This window comes from Elephas maximus, chromosome 25, assembly GCF_024166365.1.
Source record: "Elephas maximus indicus isolate mEleMax1 chromosome 25, mEleMax1 primary haplotype, whole genome shotgun sequence".
Taxonomy (NCBI): domain Eukaryota; kingdom Metazoa; phylum Chordata; class Mammalia; order Proboscidea; family Elephantidae; genus Elephas; species Elephas maximus.
In genome coordinates, this window is record NC_064843.1 from 37,547,387 (window position 1) to 37,567,026 (window position 19,640).

At 44.3% G+C, this 19,640-nt stretch overlaps 1 protein-coding gene across 4 annotated transcripts in view; it reads right to left on the reverse strand.

The window, feature by feature from the left end:
- TTLL9 (tubulin tyrosine ligase like 9) overlaps positions 1-19,640 on the reverse strand; it is a 54,491-nt gene that overhangs the window by 29,252 nt on the left and 5,599 nt on the right. For 2 of the 4 annotated variants that reach the window (XM_049869779.1, XM_049869780.1), the window contains exons 3-5: positions 13,143-13,235; positions 7,797-7,908; positions 6,738-6,923 (exon numbers count right to left, since the gene is read on the reverse strand). In XM_049869779.1, coding sequence (XP_049725736.1) covers positions 6,738-6,923; positions 7,797-7,908; positions 13,143-13,235 — 391 coding nt within the window. Of the gene's footprint in view, positions 1-6,737; positions 6,924-7,796; positions 7,909-13,142; positions 13,259-19,640 lie in introns of all 4 variants that reach the window. The other 2 variants (XM_049869781.1, XM_049869782.1) reach the window with 2 other exon arrangements.

The following is a 19,640-nucleotide window of genomic DNA, read 5'->3' on the forward strand; positions in this document are numbered from 1 at the left end:
CTGTTTCCAACCTCTTGCTATCACAAACAATGCTGCTGTGAACATCCTTGACATGATCTTTGTGCAAGTGTTTGGCTAACAGTTCTTGATCATCCTCTCTCCACCTTTGGCCAGATGACCTCATCCTCGTCCTATAAGACCCTACCTTCTGTGAGAGCAGCTCCTCTGAGAATCATTCTCAGAGTTGAGTGAGGGGTCCCTCGTCTGAGCTCCCACTGCCCCATGTTCAAGGCTGAGGTAGGGCTGGACTCAGATGAGCAAGTCTCCCATTAGACCATGAGAAGTTTTGGGATATGGACCAAGACCCTGTTATCACCACGTGCCCAGCAGGGGGCCTGTAACAGAGAAGAGCTAATCCTAGTGGGTGAAAGAGAGGGGAGAAGGGAGGGAAGTGAGAGACTGCTTACCTCACAAAGAAATATGCAAATTTGCATGAATAATACAAAAGAGAAGACAATTAAAAAACCATTTCTAACAGTCCTGGAACATATCATTCGATTCTTTTTTTGGAAATCAATTTGCCTTCCTAATTAGGTTTGGCTTCAGGTAATACTGAAATCGGTCTGCCTTTACTGAACCCCAGCATGGATAATTCATAGCTTCACAGCATCTTGGAGCTGGGAGAATCTCTAATATCGTGCAGTGTGGTCCTCATCAAAAGCACTGCTGCCCCCCGTGACACTCCTGCCCAATGGTCACCAGCCTGGAAGCTCACAGTGCCAGGATGCTCACTATCCCCTTCCCTGAGGCAGCCCTTTTCATTGCAGGATAGCTCTGTTAAGTAATCATCCAAAGGTATATGCTGTATTAGGTGTCTCCTGTGTGCTGGCACTATGCTAGAACAGCTACCCAGACCACAGGAAGCTTTCACAGCCTAACCTGTGTTAATATTTGTCAGGTCTGCCTTCCAGGGCCTCCTAGAACCAATCTGATTCCCGGGTCCCAGAACAGCTCTTTAATTATCTGCAGCCGCAGACGGGGTCCCCCTGAGTTGTCTTTTCTCCAGCATAAATGTACCCAGCAAATGCAACCTCTAATTTCCCTCTGTCCTTCTCCGAGCATACCCCAGCTGGTCAGTGTGAGGCCTTTTGAACAAAGTAGGGGCAGGCAGAGCTGCCAGGCGTATGACTGTACAGGCTGACCACTGCACGAAGGGCTCCCAGTTATGGGGGCAAGTGGGAGCTGCTCTTAGATTCTCTTTAATTGCTAATGAAAAGCACACATATTACTATAGCACATAGTTTGCGTGGCGGCCATGAGAATGTACCTTGCAGGCCTCCGCCTGTTGTTAGTTGTTATCCAGTTGGCTCCAACTCATGGTGACCTTATGCATAAAAGAATGAAATGTTACCCGGTCCAGTGCCATCTTCACGATTATTGGTATGTTTGAGTCCATTGTTATGGCTGTTGTGTCAATCCATCTCATTGAGGGTTCCCCTCATTTTTGCTGACGTTCCACCAACCATGATGTCCTTTTCTAGCAACTGACCTCTCCTGATGATGTGTCCAAAGTAAGTGAGCCAAAGTCTTGCCATCTTCGCGTCTAAGGAGCATTCTGGTTGTACTTCTTCTAAGATTGATTTGTTCATTCTCTGGCACTCCAGGGTAAGTCAATATTCTTTACCAACACCATATTTCTAATGCATCAATTCTTCTTCTGAGTTCCTTTTACATTGTCCAGGTTTTACATGCATGTGAGGTGACTGAAAAGACCCTATAGGGTCACTATGAGTCGGAATCGACTCAATGGCAACTGGTTTTTTTTGTTGTTGTTGTTTATGGAATGTATGGCTAATTGCCTCCATGAAAAACTGTCTCCTTTGCCGTGAGACCAGAAGAACTAGACGGTGCCTGGCTACCATTACTGAACATTTTGATCCAACACTTCACAGAAGGATCCTGATCAAAAGGGAGAAAATGCAGAACAGAATTTCAAATTCTCATGGACTCTAGACTTTCTGGACCTGTGGAGGTGGATAAACCCCTGAAAGTATTGCCCTGAGATAAGCTTTAAACCTTAAACCAAAAATATCCCTTGAAGTCTTCTTAAAACAGAACGATAGTTTAGCTTAACTAGTAAAAAAATGTCTGCCTTGGGCATTATGCTCTTTTAGTAACTATCAATATAGGATCATATTAACAATAGCAACTTCAAAGATTAGATAGGAAGGAACTTTAGGGGACAGTGAGTTTATGTTAATGAGGGAGGAACAACTCAGAAAAGGAGGGTGAGAGCAGTTTGCCCAACTCGAAGAATGTAATCAATGTCACCAAATCATACATGTAGAAATTGTTGAATTGGTGTGTTTTGCTGTGTGTGTTCTCAACAACAACAAAATAAATAAAATTTAGAAAAAAACAAACAAAAGCAACAATGAAAAAACCTGGCTCTTCCTGTCTTACAATTTAAACAGAGGTCCCCAAAGCTGAGACCAGCCAAATGGTTGCTAAGGACACTCATATCCCTGAGTGAAGTGTTAGACACACAGAGAGACGATGGACAGAGGGAAGCTGGAGGAGAAGAGTGGTCCCTATGATGTGTGTCCTGCTTACCTTTTTGCCAACCCCAGCCGGCCTGAGCTGATGGGAGGGAGAATGCTTAGATGGGAAATAAGTTTGGATTGATGCAATTTTTACACTAGACTGGGCTTTTTAATGCCAAACCCAACAGCCTGCTCTTATATCACCCAAGAGTAATAGCAAAGCCTCGGGGAGGCTGGGGCTCAGACAGAGTGTGAAGAGGGGTCCCTACAGGGCAGAGCGGAGGTGGTGACGCAGCCTGTTCCCTTCCAAATCCAACTCAACCCCTCCCTGGGCTGCTCGGTCACCATTGAAGAGGAAGATGGGGGCTCCAGGGAAACCATTCAGGGGACAGCTGAAGGGATAAGGCAGACCCGCAGCTGCCACATGACTGGCCCGGTCACTGCAACTATGTGAAAACTCCTGTCTGTGGGCGAATGAGAACCAACTGGATCACACAGGCAGGCCTTGTTTTGAAGAGTGAGGGATTCAGGGGATGTTTTCCCCTCTATTTTTCCAAATTTAGGCTAATGCCCTATTTTCTAACACTTCCTCTACCCCAAAGGAATCCAAGCAATAGGATCCCAGAACTAGTACTCTAGCCCAGAGCTTCTCAATGTGGTACCCAGACCAGCAGCATCCTTGTAACCTGGTGTCTTGGTTATCTAATGCTGCTAAACAGAAATACCACAAGTAGAAGGCTTTAACAAACAGGAGTTTATTCTCTCACAGTCCATTAGGCTAGAAGTCCATATTCAGGGCATCAGCTCCAGCGGAAGGTTTTCTTTCCCTGTCGGCTCTGGAGGAAGGTCCTTGTCATCAATCTTCCCCTGGACTAGGAGCTTCTCAGCACAGCACAAAGGACATACTATTCTCTTGGCTCTTGCTTCTTGATTTTGTGAGGTCGCCCGTCTCTCTGCTCGCTGCTCTCTTTTATATCTCAAAAGAGATTGGTTTAAGACACGATCTAATCTTATAGATCTATCAACATAACTGCCACTAATCCATCTTATTAACTTCATAGTGATATGATTTATAACACATGGGGAAATCACATCAGATGACAAAATGGTGGACAATCACACAATACTGGAAATCATGGCATAGCCAAATTGATACACATATATTTGGGGGACACCTGGGAACTTGTGAGAAATACACATCCTCAGGCCCTGCCCCAGATCTACTGAACTGACAACTCTAGGAGGTAAGGCCTGGCAATCTGCTTCAACAAGCCCTCCAGGAGGTTCTGATACCCACTCAGATGTGAGAACCCCTGCTCTACAGCCGATACTCAGTGTGATCCATGGACCAACAGTGTTAGCATCACTGGAAGCTAGTTAGAAATGTAGACTCCAAGGACCTACCTGGAATCAGACTCTCCATTTGAACAAGGTGATTCGTGGGCACATGGAAGTTTGTCTGTTTCATTTTATTTATTTATTTTCTTGTTACTGTTGAAAATATACACAGCAAAACATACACCAATTCAACAGCTCCTACATGCACAATTCCGTGACATTGATTACACTCTTCAAGTTGTGCAACCATTCTCACCCTCCTTTTCTGGGTTGTTCCTCCCTCTTTAAGATAAACTCACTGCCCCCTAAGGTTCCTATCTAATCTTTCGACCCGCAGTTGTCAGTTTGGAGCCCTGGTGGCACAATGGTTAAGAGCTTGGCTGCTAACCAAAAGGTCAGCAGTTCGAATCCACTAGCTGCTCTTTGGAAACCCTATGGGGAAGTTTTACTCTGTCCTATAGGGTCTCTTTGAGTCAGAATTGACTCAATGGCAACAAGTTTGGCTTTGGTTTTTTGGTTCTCAATTTGATCCCGTGTTGATGGTTTTTAAAAGAGAGTATAATGCTCAAAGCAGACATTTTTTACTAGTTAAGCTAAACTACTGTTTGGTTTTAAGACGTTCAGGGGATATTTTTGGTTTAAGGTTTAAAGCTTATCTTAGAGCAATAGTTTCAGTGGTTCAACTAGCCTTCATGGCTCCAGAAAGTCTGGAGTTCATAAGAATTTGAAATTCTCTTCTGTACTTTCTCCCTTTTGATCAGGATTCCTCTATGGAATCTTTGATCAAAATGCTCAGTAATAGTAACCGGGCACCATCCAGTTCTTCTGGTCTCATGCCAAAGGAGGCAGTTGTTCATGGAGGCAACTGGCCACACTTGCCATATCCTCCTCCTATTTCTGACTCTCCTTCCTCTGTTGCGTGGCACATTGAAGTGTGAGAAACACTGACCTAGTGCTTCCCAGGGGCAGGGAACGGAGAGGGAGTTTCCTGGGCTCTAGGAAACAACAAAGAAAACGGTCAATTATTGGGTATCTAGGTGCCACGCCCATTGAGGGTATAACTGCTGAATTCTTTCGCAGACACACCCGCTAATTTCATTTTACAGATGAGGAAGCAGACTGAGGGGGATTGAGTAACCAGCTCAGGGTCATACAGCTCATAAGTGGTGGATACAGAATTAGAACCCAGGCTGGTCAGACCAGAAGTGCCCACCCTCCACATCCCCCATCCAGACGGGGCGCCTCAGCTTGTAGGGGAAAGGAGACACACACACATACACACACAGAGCCAAGACTCTGCCTCTTAATTACATCTGTTGTGTCTGCTGCTAACAAAGGCCGTGGCCTGGGCAAAGAATCAACTTAATATGTGATCGCCCGTTCTCAATTACCACAAATTACCATTTGTCTGAGAGGATAATGCTGGAGCTGGAATCTGCCCTGGGTGGCTCCCAGTACTCCTCTGTCTGACTCCTACTACCCCGGCCTCAGCACCCTCCTCCCTGTGCCTTCCCGGCACTCTGGCCTTCCAGCAGGTCCCAGAGAGGCAAGAGCGCCAGGGAAATGATCTGGGCAGCCTGGGTTCAAATCCTGCCTCGCCCCCTGTTGGGAGCGTCTACTGATGACCTTCCCCCTTCTGATAAAGGCAGCCCCTCCAAATACCTGTGCTATTGGCTAAATCTGCGTTAGCTAACATCAGGCCCTGGACTTTAGCTCCACGAGGAAGGGCTGCTTCCTCCTACCCTACCCCCAACTCCCTTCCTGGGGCCTGGCACGTTCCCAAGCCAGGAAAACCAAACAGGGCCTTTGATGATGCTATTCAAGGCTATGGCAGTGCGCAGCTTTGGGGTGAGAGGTGGCAGGGAGGAAGGGCTGAGCGTCTGGGAGATGCTCTGCCACCCTTGGCCTCCAGTCCATTTCTTGATCCCTAAAGGGCCACCTCCAGATGCAAGGCCTTCAAACATGCTGTTCCCTTTGCCTGGAATAGTCTTCCCCACCTCCACCCCTTCTCCAGGCTGACTCCCAAGCATCCTTTATGTCGAAGCTCAGTACTAATTCTTATAGCAATAACAACTCTCATTTATTGAGCACTTACTATGTGCTTTAGCTGTGTTAACTTGTTCAGTTACACAACAATGCTATGAAACAGGTACCATTAGTTTGTCGCAACTTTGCAAAAATTAAGTAATTTGCCTGATGTCTAACAGCTAGTAAACAGTCTAACAGCTAGTAAACAGTATGATAGCATTTGACCTAAGGGGTTTGGCCTCAGAGCCCAAGCTTTCGTTTCTTCAGAAAAGCCTGCCTGTCTGGATGAGATCCTCCTGGCTGTTCCCTCTCCCGGCACCATTCTCCTTAGTCTCTTTAGGAACACAGACCACAAGTGTAATTACACACGTATCCTATTCGTTTACTGTCTGCCCTCCTTGAGACCAGATATCTGACTTGCAAAGGCTTTATCCCCAGCACCTACTTCTATGCCTGCCACAGGGCAAGGGCTCAGTAAGCATCTGGAATGCTTGAGTAAATAAGCCTGTCTCCTCATCTTTAAAATGGGAGAGGTATTACCACCCACTAGGATTTGGGTAAAACATTCTACATGGCCCAGCCACCTTTTTTTTATCAGGGATCTGAGCTCCAGCAAGGCTCTGGATTCCCTGCCCTGGTGTCCTTATCCTCGTTCATTGAATAAACACTTATTGAGCACCTACTGTGTGCCAGCAGTCATAGCTGCTGGGTCCACACACTGCAGAGAAGATGAAACAAAGTCAGCCCTTCAGGGGAGGCAGAGAGTGCATCTAAGGCTAAATTCCCAGGCAAAGTCGTGTCCTAGCAGGGCCATCAGAGAGCCCTGCTCCAGCCCTAGGAGTCCTCCCTCTCCCCGCTTCCTCCTCCTCCCCAGCACTGGGCACTCACGGGCTTCATGATCCAGGTGATGCCTGGGTTTTTGCGGAACTCCTCCACGAACAGGTGATATTCGCATGGCATCTCAAAAGTTTTGGGGAAGAAGTCGCATTTGGCTGCCTCCACCTTTCCTGCCTCACGCTCCAGCTGTTTCCGGAAGCGCTTCAGGTTCTTCACCATGTAGTTCTTTCGGGTCAGCTGGGCAGCAGGGTGGGTAGGCTATGGGCACTCGCGCTCACCGCCCTGCTCTACCTTCCAACCCCAGCCTCCATTCTGTGGCCCATAAAGTAACAATTACAGTAACTTGAACTGAGAGCCAGCTCATCTATAATTACCCTCATTTTACAGGTGAGGAAACTGAGGCTTGAAAGTGACCCAGGCGTGTCTGGCTCCAAAGTTCATGTTTTTAACCACTAAGCTACATTAACCTTTCAAAATGGTGGGATCATCATTGCTTCCTCTGGTTCCTCCCAGACTTCCCTCCCATCTCTAGACCCCAAATTGCCCAACTTGCCTCTACCCTGACGTCACCATAGTCCTCCGAGCACCCTGCTCCTTTGGTCTTTGCACCCCAAACCAACCTGCCCCTCACATCTCTGGTGGGGAAACGACAACTAGCCTGGGACTTCAAATCCCTATCCAAGCAAGTCTGTTCCTCAGGTCTTACACCCTCACACTCTCAAATGACTTAGCTCATCATATATCTAGTCCACATATTCCCCACCTGACATGCAAATTCCCACACACTTTTCTCATTCTGGCCCTAAAAAAAAACAGTTACTGTTGAGTAGACTCCAACTCATGGTGATCCCATGAGTGTCAGAGGAGAACTGTGCTCCATACGGTTTTAATGGCTGATTGTTTTGGAAGTAGATTGCCAGGACTTTCTTCCAAGGCACCTCTGGGTAGACTCAGACCTCTGACCTTTCAGTAAGCAGCCGAGCGCATTAGCCATTTGCACCGCCCAGGGACTTCCATTCTGGCCCTAGTCCCCCCAAACTAGCTCCTGCTCATTGCCAAACCAACAGCAAAAGCTGGTTGACTCAGTCCCCTCTGCCCTGCTCGGCTCACCTCATAGTGGTTTCGGAAGTGACTGATTCGCACGTGCTCATCCATGTAGGTGTGGTCGAAGTTCTCCCGGAGCCAGCTCACGTCGCACCAGTAGAAATCCCACTCTCCTTCACTTGGGGGTCAGGGGGACAAAAAGGTCATGACCTGAGGACCTCAGCACTGCAGGCGTCTGAGGCCCAGGGAGCTGATGCCGAGGGGGCTTAAGGAAGGCAGCAAGGTCTCCATCAGGAGTCTCAAAGGGGTAGCCATGAACCACTTCTGTCCCACAAACACGCCCAGCATGAAAACTGGAGAAATGTTCCCATAAAAATCCAGATTCCTGGCTTCCCTTAACTATCAGCAGATCTGGCCACTCTGAGCCCAGAGTGCCTCCTGGCCCTATTGGCTGGCCTAGGAGTGGTGCCCCTTTAGACAGGCTCGCACTCTCCACGTCACCAGCACGGCCCCCCCCCCCCGCCCCACCACTCCCTACCACCAGGACAATCTAGCCATTTTCACCTTGTCATGCTACCTGCCTGGGCCCTGGAAGCATGCTAGTTGCTGCCTCCCCAACCTACTCCCCCATCCTCACCCCCCAAGTTATCAAGCCATGGAATTAGGCAGCATTTGCAAGTCCGCTCCAGCTCACAAAGCCCTTTCTCTCACGAATCCTCAGAGCAACCCTGAAAGGTGACTCTGGTCATCTCCTGAGCTCTAAGATGAAAAGAGCCTTGCCCGACAAGGACATGGCCACACCAGAATTCATATCCAGGCCTCTTGACTCCAATTCTGACCCTGTGAACACCACGCCAGGGAGAGGAACAAGAAACCAGATAATCTACCAAATTCTAATACCAGAGCTGGGGGACAGGGAGGAGGTGATTGAAAAAGATGTGACAGGAAAGAAAACATGAGTGCTTCTGATTTTTTAAATTACATACATAACCGAAGCCCCCATATATCCACGTCTGATGCTATCTCCTACTCCTTCATTCCGAAGGAAATCATGAGCCTGAATTTGGTGTGTATGATCTCTATGCATGTCTTTATAGTTTTACTCCATATACATGTCCATGCATGTCTGTAGTACTCATACATGGTGGGCATGCTTTTAAACTTTCTAATCACTAATACTTATGTCATTTACTAGGTACTTTACAATTATTAGCTTGTCGATCTTCACAGCAACCCGAAGTGGTAGGTGCTATTATTATCATGGCCATTTTACAGATGAGGAAACTGAGGCATGAAGAGGTTACAGAACTTGCCCAGGTTCATATAGCTAGTAAGTGGAAGATATGGACTTGAACTCAGGCCATCAGGCTCCGGAGTCTCAGCTCTGTGGTTGGAGCCGCTCCTGTCTGTTTCCTTTTTGAGATTTATGCATTTGATATACATTGATTTCATTCACTCATTTATCTCATTCCATTGTGTGAACATACCACGATATGTTTATTTATTTTCCTAATAACAGTGTTTAGTTGTTTCCCTTTTTTTTTTTTTTTTTTCTTTTTTGCTATTACTGACAAGTGAGCTGAGTTTTGAGAAATATCTTAGGGAGGTTTGAGGCAGAAAGAGAGAAATTAGGAAGTTGCTCCCTTGGTGATGGACGAGTAGGATTTTCAGCACAGTGCAGCAGGAAGAAAATGCTGTGGTAGGCTATGTTTCCAAAACATACCGGCATAGATCTTCCATCCCAGAGGCTGTCTGCTGGGAAGTCGGCCACATGGCAAAGCCATGAGAAGGCCCTTTGGAGACAGCCCTGCTGAGGTCCCAGCAGATAGCCAGCATCAACCACCAGAATGAATTTAAAGATGCAACTAGGCATTTCTCGCCATGGAGTGACCTCTAGCCATTGGCTTTTCCCAGCTTAGCCCCAGACTCTGCAAAGCAGAGACAGCCATCCCCGCTGCACCTGTCAGAAGTCTGGGCCCACAGGGGCCGTGAGCATAATAACACAGCCGTTTTAAGAAGCTAAGGTTTGAGATTTGTTAGACAGTAATAGTAGCTGGACAGTTAAGTGCTTGGCTGCTAACCAAAAGGTTGGAAGTTCAAGTTTACCCAAGGGCACCTCAGAAGAAAGCCCTGGTAATCCCCTTCTGACAAATTAACCGTTGAAAACCCTATGGAACACAGTTCTACTCTGACACATGTGGGGTCACCGTGAGTAGGAAGTGATTCAACGGGTAACAGTAACTGGAACAATGGCCAAGAAGTCTGTCTGTGTGTTGTAAATGGAGCTCTCTGGGATTTTCAAGGAATGAAAGATTTAAAGTGCTTCTCAATTCCTGTGGTTGCTGGACTGGTGTTTCTCCTGAATGTCACACCGTGTTCAGAGGGGCAAGGAGACAGGACCAGCCTTGCTGTGGGCCCAGAGATCAGGGGCAGGAAGGGGGGACTGGGAAGAGTTCTTTACTTCCAGTAGCTGGGCGTCCACCTGGGAGACTTCTAACCACAACAGGGGACAGGCCAGGAGGCTGTCAGCTCGAGGAAAAGGTGGCCACATCTCTCAGCCTGGGGGCACTGAACGTCCCACAAATCTTCTAATGCCCTTTAGCAGGAAGGGACAGGAAAACTGGACAAATGGAAATGGGAACTCAGGGCCAAGAAAGGGAGAGTTGACACATCATGGGGTTGGCAACCAATGTCACAAAACAATTTGTGTATTAATTGTTTAATGAGAAACTAATTTGCTGCTCTATAAACTTTCATCTAAAGCACAATTAAAAAAAAATCTTGCAATGCCTTTTAAATGGGACACAGACATCTTAAAAAGTTTAACAGTTGTATACTTATTTTAATGTGGATGAAAAAAACATAAATAGCAAGAGAAACCTCATAATTCTATAGATATTATCATAGTAATGTAAACTTTCCATTTCAAGTGCATTGATTTAAGTAAAAAGTATCAATGTTAATTTTGTTTTTGACAAACCTATTATGATTATGTGAGCTCCCAACAAAGGAAGCTGTGTACTATTTTTGCAGCTTTATTGTAAGGCTAAAATAATTTCAAAATAATAAGTTAATGATAAGTACATTTATAATGTTAAAGCTGGACCCTATCACACACCATATAAAAAATTTAACTCAAAATGAATCAAAGGCCTAATATAAGAACTAAAACAATAAAACTCTTAGAAGAAAGGGTAAGAGTAAATCTTCGTGACCTCGGATTACAGTGGTTTATCAGATATGACATCAAAAGCAAAAGCAACAAAAGAAAAAATAAGTAAATTGGACTTCACCAAATTAAAACCTTTTGTGCTTCAAAAGACATTATTAAGAAGTGAAAAGATGACCCACAGGATGGGAGAAAATATTTGCAAGTCATATATCTGATAAGGGTATAAAGAACTCTTGTAACTCAACAATAAAAAGACAACCCAATTTAAAAATAGGCAAAGGATCTGAATAGACATTTCTACGAAGAAGATGTACGAATGGGCAACAAACACATGAAAAGATGTTCAACATTATTAACCATTAGGGAAACGCAAGTCAAAACTACTAGGATAGCTACAATAAAAAAGATAATAACTAGGATGGAGACAATGGATTGGAACCCTACACTGCTGGTGGGAATGTAAAATGCTGCAGCCACTTTTGGAAAACAGTCTGGCAGTTTCTCAAAAAGCTAAATATATAACAACAATTCCACTCCTAGGTATACATCCAAGATAAATTAAAATGTATGTCCACACAAAAACTTGTACACAGATGTTCATAGCAGCATTGTTCATAATAGTCGAAAAGTAAAAACAACCCAAATGTCCTTCAGCTGATGAATGGATAAATAAAATGTGGTATATTCATACAAAGGAATATTATTCGGCCATAAAAAGGAACAAAGGACCAATACGTGCTACGACGTGGATGAACCTTGAAAACATTATTATAAGTGAAGAAACCCACGAAAGCCACATACTGATTCCATTTATAAGAAATGTCCAGAATAGACAAATCTACATTGTTGTTGTTGTTGTTAGGTGCCATTGAGTTGACTCCGACTCACAGCTACCTTATATACAACAGAGCAAAACACTGCCCGGTCCTGCACCATCCTCACAACTGGACAAATCTATAGAGATGGAAAACAGATTAGTGGCTGCCAGGGGTTAGGGGAGAGAGGGAGGGAATGGGGAGTGTCTGCTTATGGTATGGGGTTTCTTTTGGGGTGATGAAAATGTTTATCTGCTTGCTCGTTTGTCTCTTCATCCACTGAGAATCAGCCAGAATAGGGTGGAGATGAACCTGAACTCTGCTGACAGACTAGGTTCGAGCCTTAGCCTGCAGCATGTTTCTTTTTAACTTCTTTGGCCTAGTTTTCTCATAAGTAAAATGGGGATGATAATAGTGCCTACTCAGAAGGTTTGTTGAGGTGATTAAATGAGATCGTGCATGTAAAGGGCTTAAAGAGTGCACAGTACTAGAATGTTTAACTATTGTTATGCACCAAGTTTTCATTGAGCACCCTGGCAGAGAGCTGGCTGCTCCTCGTCCCCCATATCCATTCTCTGCCCCCCAAACTTTTTCTTTTTTTTTTTTGCAATAGTCTACATTTTCCAGAATAACAACTATATTTTCCAGATTCCCTTGCAGCTAGGTGTGATCACAAGATGAAGTTCTGTCCAGTGAAATGTGAGGGACTTCCAGGTTGTGTCCTTCAAGGGAAGAGCAGGCCTTTTCTTGCCTCCTTCCTAAATTTTGCTGCTTGGAATATGGATGTAAGCTGGAGTTCTAGCTGGGCCATGAGGACAAGGCCTCACCAATGGGATAGCAGAGTGGAAAAATGGAAGCAAATGGGTCACACATCTGTGTGGACCACCCACACCATTTCTGAACTTCCTACATCTAAACTTAAATGTGAGAGATAAATAAATTTCTAACCTGTTGAAGCCTCTTTTACTTTGTCACTTGGGTCTTTGTCACTTGAATCCAAACCTTAACCCTAACTAATATTAGCACCTACTATGTGCCAGGCACTGTATGCTTGTTCATCTCAGTATCGTCAAAGCCTAACATAGAAGAAGAAATGTAGGCTTGGAGGCCAAGTAACTTGTTCAAGGGCACAGAACTAGTAAGCAGCCAGGGGAGAGAAGTCCTTGACCTGGCCCTCACTGAAAGAATCACTGTGTGATTTTAGGCAACTGGCTTAACACTTCTGAATATAATCATATATTGCTGGATGACTTAAATAGAATGGCGTTGGTAATGCACCTCACACATTGTGAGTGTTGGCTCCTGTCATATACATTTTAGGACAAGTTTCAGTGGCCACCCAGGGGAACTGGGAGAAAAACCATGGGAAACAGGAACCTCTAAGACAAAGGGAAGGAGGAATGAGGTTAGGGGTGTGTGTCTTACTCCTTCACTTCCACCCATCCTGGCCTGTGGCGAAGGACGTCCATGAGAGTGTTCATAAGGGTGGTCTTGAACCGGATCAATGCTCTCTGCTCTCTGAAAGACAAACCAACAGAACACTGCTTGGGATCAACTATTTTCCTAGGAAGACCCAGGGGTAGGAAAAAAGAGGAAGGAAGAAGGGTCAAATTCCATAAGTAAAAATGCCAAAGCTTAGAATCTAGCATCACAACATGGCAACACTTAAAGTAGCCTAATTGAGAATTACAGAACTTTTGAATCGTTGAAAAATAATAGCAATGATTTTTCCAATGTCTATTATGTACTGGGCATGGTCTGGTTACTTTACATGTGCCAACTAATCCTTATATTAAATGATAAGTATTTGCAAATCCCCTTTCCTGGCATCCACCTGGGAAGGCAGAGTAGATGTATTTTTTCCCTATTCCTCCAGCTAAATACAGCTAAAAACCCTGGACATTATATGTGTGTGTATATATATATATATATATAATAAACATAAGAAGACACTGAAAGGTAGAGAGAAGGCAGACTGGCTAGGGACCTCAGGAGTCAAGGAACAACATAGTGGTGAATTCCCTGGGTTTTGTTTTTGCCACATACATCCCAGTTATGGAGCCCTGGTGGTAGAGTGGTTAAGAGCTTGGCTGCTAACCAAAAGGTAGGCAATTTGGACCCACCAGCCACTTCCTGGAAACCCTACAGGGCAGTTCTACTCCATACTGTCAGGTCACTATGAGCCAGAATCGACTCGATGGCAACAGGTTTTATCCCAGTTATGCAGCTGAAGAAACTGGAAACCTAGAAACCCCAATGGGTGCAGACAAAAAAAGCCCTCAAAAAAAGCCTGCTGTCGGAGAACAGTGGGATGCAGACCCCAGATTCTCATAAAAAGCCCAGACTTAATGGTCTGACTGAGACTAGAAGAATCCCGGCGGTCATGGTCCCCAAACCTTCTGTTGGCCCAGGACAGGAACCATTCCCGAAGACAACTCATCAGACATGGAAGGGACTGGACAATGGGTTGGAGAGAGATGCTGATGAAGAGTGAGCTACTTGTATCAGGTGGACACTTGAGACTGTGTTGGCATCTCCTGTCTGGAGGGGAGATGGGAGGGTAGAGAGGGTTAGAAACTGGCAAAACCGTCACGAAAGGAGAGACTGGAAGGAGGGAGCGAGCTGGCTCATTAGGGGGAGAGTAAATGGGAGTATGTAGTAAGGTGTATACAAGTTTATATGTGACAGGCTGACTTGATTTGTAAACTTTCACTTACAGCACAATAAAAATTATTTAAAAAAAAAAAAGCCCGCTGTCTCTTGACAAAGGACCAGGAAAGAAGCAACCTAGCAAGATAGAAAACTTTTAGACAATACCTGTTCTACTCTGGCCAAACACACAGAAAAAAAACTGTGGTCACTCCCACTTATGCCAGCAAAGACCAAGTGGGGAGCCTTGACATTCCTTGAGGTTGTACTGAAGCCCCTTAACACTCCTGCTGGAGTGATGTCAGAAAAGGACAGGCAGCAATGATCCTCCATGGGGAGCCTGGACTTTCACTCCCATTCAGCATTAGTGAGATGCCACTCCCCCTCCCTGCTGAAGTGACATCAGAAGGGGCCTAGTGTAGAGTCAGGACTTCCACCGCCACCCAGCATGAGCGAGGCTGCACTTGCCTGTGCTGTCAGTACAGGCCAGGTGGGGCACAGTAACAAGAAACTCCTACTGCTCCCAGGAAGGGTGGCATCAGTAGAGGTCTAGTGGGGAGCCAGAACTCCCATTCAGCAGTAAGAAGCCCCTGTCTCCTCGGGTGTCAACAGACGACAAGTGGGGAACCTGGACTTCGAGCCCACACAGCAGTAATATGGTGGCGCCATCCTCCTATTTCTGCCAAGTAGTGTCAAAGAGTGTCAGCTAAAACAGTTTCAGTAAGAGTCACCATCCCATAACATGTTGTTGTTGGGTGCCTTTGAATCAATTGCAACTCCAAAACGACCCTATGTACAACAGACCAAATGCTGCCCGGTTCTGTACAATCTTCACAATCGTTGTTGTGGTTGAGCCCACTGTTGCAGCCACTGGGTCAACCATCTCATTGAAGGCCTTCCTCTTTTTCACTGACCTTCTACTTTGCCAAGCATGATGTCCTTCTCCAGGGACGGTCCCTCCTGATAATATGCCCAAAGTATGTGAGACAAAGTCTCACCATCCTTGCTTCTAAGGAGCAATCTGGCTGTACTTCTTCTGAGATAGATTTGTTTGTTCTTTTGCGTAGTATGTTCAAATTCTTCTCCAACACCATAGTTCAAATGCATCAATTCTTCTTTGGTCTTCCTTATTCATTGTCCAGCTTTCACATGCATATGAGGTGATTGAAAAGACCATGGCTGGGTCAGGAGCACTTTAATCCTCAAAGTGACATCTTTGCTTTTTCAGAGTTTAAAGAGGTTTTTTTTTGCAGCAGATTTGCTCGATGCAATACATCTTTCGATTTCTTGACTGCTGCTTCTATGGGGGAAACCCTGGTGGCGTAGTGGTTAAGTGCTACGGCTGCTAACCAAAGGGTCAGCAGTTTGAATCCACCAGGCGCTCCTTGGAAACTCTATGGGGCAGTTCTACTCTGTCCTATAGGGTCGCTATGAGTCGGAATCGACTCGACAGCACTGGGCCCGGGGGCTTCTATGGGCTTTGATTGTGGATCCAAGTAAAATGAAATCCTTCACAACTTCAGCATTTTCTCTGTTCATGATAGTGTTGCTAATTGGTCCAGTTGTGAGGGTTTTTGTTTTCTTTATGTTGAGGTGTAATTCATACTGAAGTCTGTAGTCTTTGATCTTCATCAGTAAGTGCTTCAAGTCCTCTTCATTTTCAGCAAGGAAGGTTGTGCCATCTGTATATTGCAGGTTGTTAATGAGTCTTCCTATATGGTGCAATAGATCACTTTTGTGTGGCCTGTCTAGCCACTGTCTCGTAACTCCCACCCAAGTGGTTGGGTGGGACTGTGTGATAGGGTAATTGTGTCCCACCAAAGGGGTTGGTCAGTTTTACCATCCTGCTGAGCTTGAAATGAGACACCCCAGAGGTAGGAAAGAGAAGATCTCACCAGCACCAAGGAAGAACAGCCAGGATCAAGCACATCTTGTGGACCCGGGATTCCTGTATTAAGAATCTCCTGAAACCAGGAGACAGAGAGGGAGAGCTCTAACACTGAGGTCAGCAAGAAGTGGTGGCAGAGACCTGTAGTAGGAGACCGCGTGGTAGGCTTCCTAGTCCACAGAGAGAGAAAGCTGAGTGCCTTTGGACAGAGGCCAAGGGCCAGGGAGAGGCGTGCCTGTGAGCACAGCTGGGAAGGGGCCGTCCTGGTGGAAGAGCTGTATCCTGAGTGTTCCTCAGCCTGATTGTAACTGTTACTTCCCCGATAACCCCTATAATCATGAGTGTTGTCTGTGAGTTCTGTATGGCCAATGCAATGAATTATTGAACCCAGCAGAGAAGTAGAGAGTACTGTGAAAGGGACGGTTGTTGTCAGAATTGGTTAAGATGGTGGAGAGAGGAGGTATATCTGACCTCTGCCTCATAGGAATCAGCCTTGGGCTGTTGATCTTGATTCTTCTTTCCTCTTGTGAAGAGAGAGGAGGTCAGACACAGGCCCCATGCTCTTCTTACATCCTCCAATCCTGATGACACATTCTTCTTCATTTACTCCAGCTTTTCAGATTATGTGCTCAGTATACAGATTGAATAAGTATAGTGAAAGGATGCAATCCTGACGCACACCTTTTCTGATTTTACCATGCAGTATCTCCTTGTTCTGTTCGAATGACTGCCTCTTGGTCTATTTGCAGGTTCTGCGTGAGTACAATTAAGTACTCCAAATGTCTAAATCACTCATCAGACCCAAGAACCAGGAAAATGTCAATGTGAATGAAAAAAGACAATCAATAGATGCCAACACCAGAATAGCAGACATGTTAGAATAACCTGACAAGTATTCTAAAGAGGCCATCGTAAAAATACTTCAACAAGGAATTAAGCACACATTTGAAACAAATGAAAAAAATACAAAATCTCACCAAAGAAACAGCAAGTCTCAGCAAAGATAAAGGATATAAATAAAAAAACAAATGAAAATGTCAGAGTTAAAAAACATATAACACCTCAAAAAAGAAAAAATCGATGAATTGGGTCAACAGCAGAATGATGGGGACAGAGCAAAGAATCAGTAAACTTAAAGAGAGAATAATAGAAATTACCCAATCTGAACAACAGAGAGAAAATATGCTGGAAAAACAAAAATGACAATAGTAACAACAACAACAAAAAAATGTGTGTGGTTATGTAGGTGGATATGTATACATATATGTGTATAGGAAGGCATGTGCAAGTAAATGAATGTGCATGTTCAGGTGTGTTTCTAGGCATATGTAGATACATGTTTGTGTGTGCTGCATATTTACCCATATGTATAACAAAGCACATAGGGGGCGCAGCTACAGAGGCTTCCTAGACATATTCAAACAACTCATAGGATTGGTTCACTGGGTTAAAAGGCTTAGGACCATAGTCACTGGAGACAAGGCAGTCAATTGGTACAACATAGTTCATAATGATAATGTTCTACATCCTAGCTGAGCGAGAAGCGTGGGTATTCACAGCTTGTGAACAGCCATCCAAGATACACCTATTGGTCTCTACTTATACGGAACAGAAGAGAATGAAGGAAATCAAAGGTGCAAAGAAGAAACTAGTCCACGGGACTAAGAGCCCAAACGAACCACAGCCTCTTCTAACGTGAGACCAGAAGAACTAGATGCTGCCCGGCTACCACCACCTTCCATTCTGACCAGAAACATGATAGAAGGTCCCGGATGGAATGGACGGGAAATGTAGAACAAAATTCAAATTCCTAAAAAATGCCAAATCTACTGGATGAATAGAGACTAGAGGAACCCCCAAGACTGTTGCCCTAAGACATTCTTAGAACTTGGAACTGAAGCTCTTTCTGGAGGTGACCTTTCAGCCAAATAATAGATTGGCTTATAAAATAAACAATATCACCTGTGAGTAACGTGCTTCCTTAAACAATCAACTGTATGAGACCAAATGGTCAACATCTACCCAGAAGCAAAGATGAGAAGGCAAAGAAGGGAAGGGAAGCTGGATCAATGGAAACAGAACAAAGAGAATGGAAATAATGAGAATGCTGACACATTGTGAAAGCTGTAACCAATGCCACAGAGCAATTTGTATAAAAATTGTTAAATGGGAACCTAATTTGCTGTGTAAACTTTCACCTAAAATATTGTATAAAATAAAGAAAAAAATGAATATAGTTTTAGGACCTGGAAAGAGGAGAAAAAGGAAGACACAAAAAGTAATTGAAGAAATAATGGCTGCCATAAAACAATATGTATACTAACTGTTTAAAGGGAAGCTAGTTTGTTCTGTAAATCTTCATCTAAAGTACAATTTAAAAAAAAAGAAGTAATGGCTGAAAACTTCATAAATTCGGCAAGGGACATAAATGTACAGACTCAAGAAGCTGCGAGAACCTCAAACAGATAAACCCAAAGAGATACCTGCACACATCACAATCAAACTTCAAAAACAAAAGACAAAGAAAATCTTGAAAGCAGCCAGAGAAAAATGACGTCTTACCTAGAGGAGAAAAACAATTAGAATGAAAATGGATTTCTCATCAGAAACCATAGAAGCCAGAAGGAAATGGGACAACATTTTTCAAGTGCTAAAAGAAAAGAACTGTCAACCCAGAATTTTATATCCCATGAAAATATCCTTCGGGAATGAAGACATTCTTAGACAAAGGAAACTAAGGGAATTTGCTACCAGCAGATTTACACTAAAAGAATGGCTAAAGGAAGCTCTCTAAATAGAAAGGAACTGACAAAAGAAGGGATCTTAGAACATCAAGAAAGAATAAAGGACGACCGAAAGAGTAAAAATATGGGTAAATACATTTTCCTTTTCTTGAGTTTTCTAAATTATGTTTGACAATTGAAGCAAAAATTATAATACCGTCTAATGTGGTTCTAAATCCATGTAGAGGAAATACCTAAGGCTGTTTCATAAACAGGGGAGGTAAAGGAATTAAAGGGAGGTGAGGTTTCTACGCTTCACTTGAACCAGTAGAATGCTGATACCAGTGGACTGTGATAAGTTATTATATACAGTGTAATACCCACAGTAACCACTAAAAAAGTTAAATAAAGAGATGTACTCAAAAACAGTAGAGACAAATCAAAATTACATTAAATACGAATGTAAATACAATTACGTTAAATGTAGTGGTCTAAATGTATTCATGAAAAGACAAATTTACAGAGTAGATTTAAAAAACAAACAGACATGGCCTAACTATATGCTGTCTTCAGGAAAGTCACTTCAAATAGAATGGCATGGGTAGGTCGATAGTAAAGGATGCAAAAAGATGTATCACACATTAATAACAAAGAAAGCAGGAA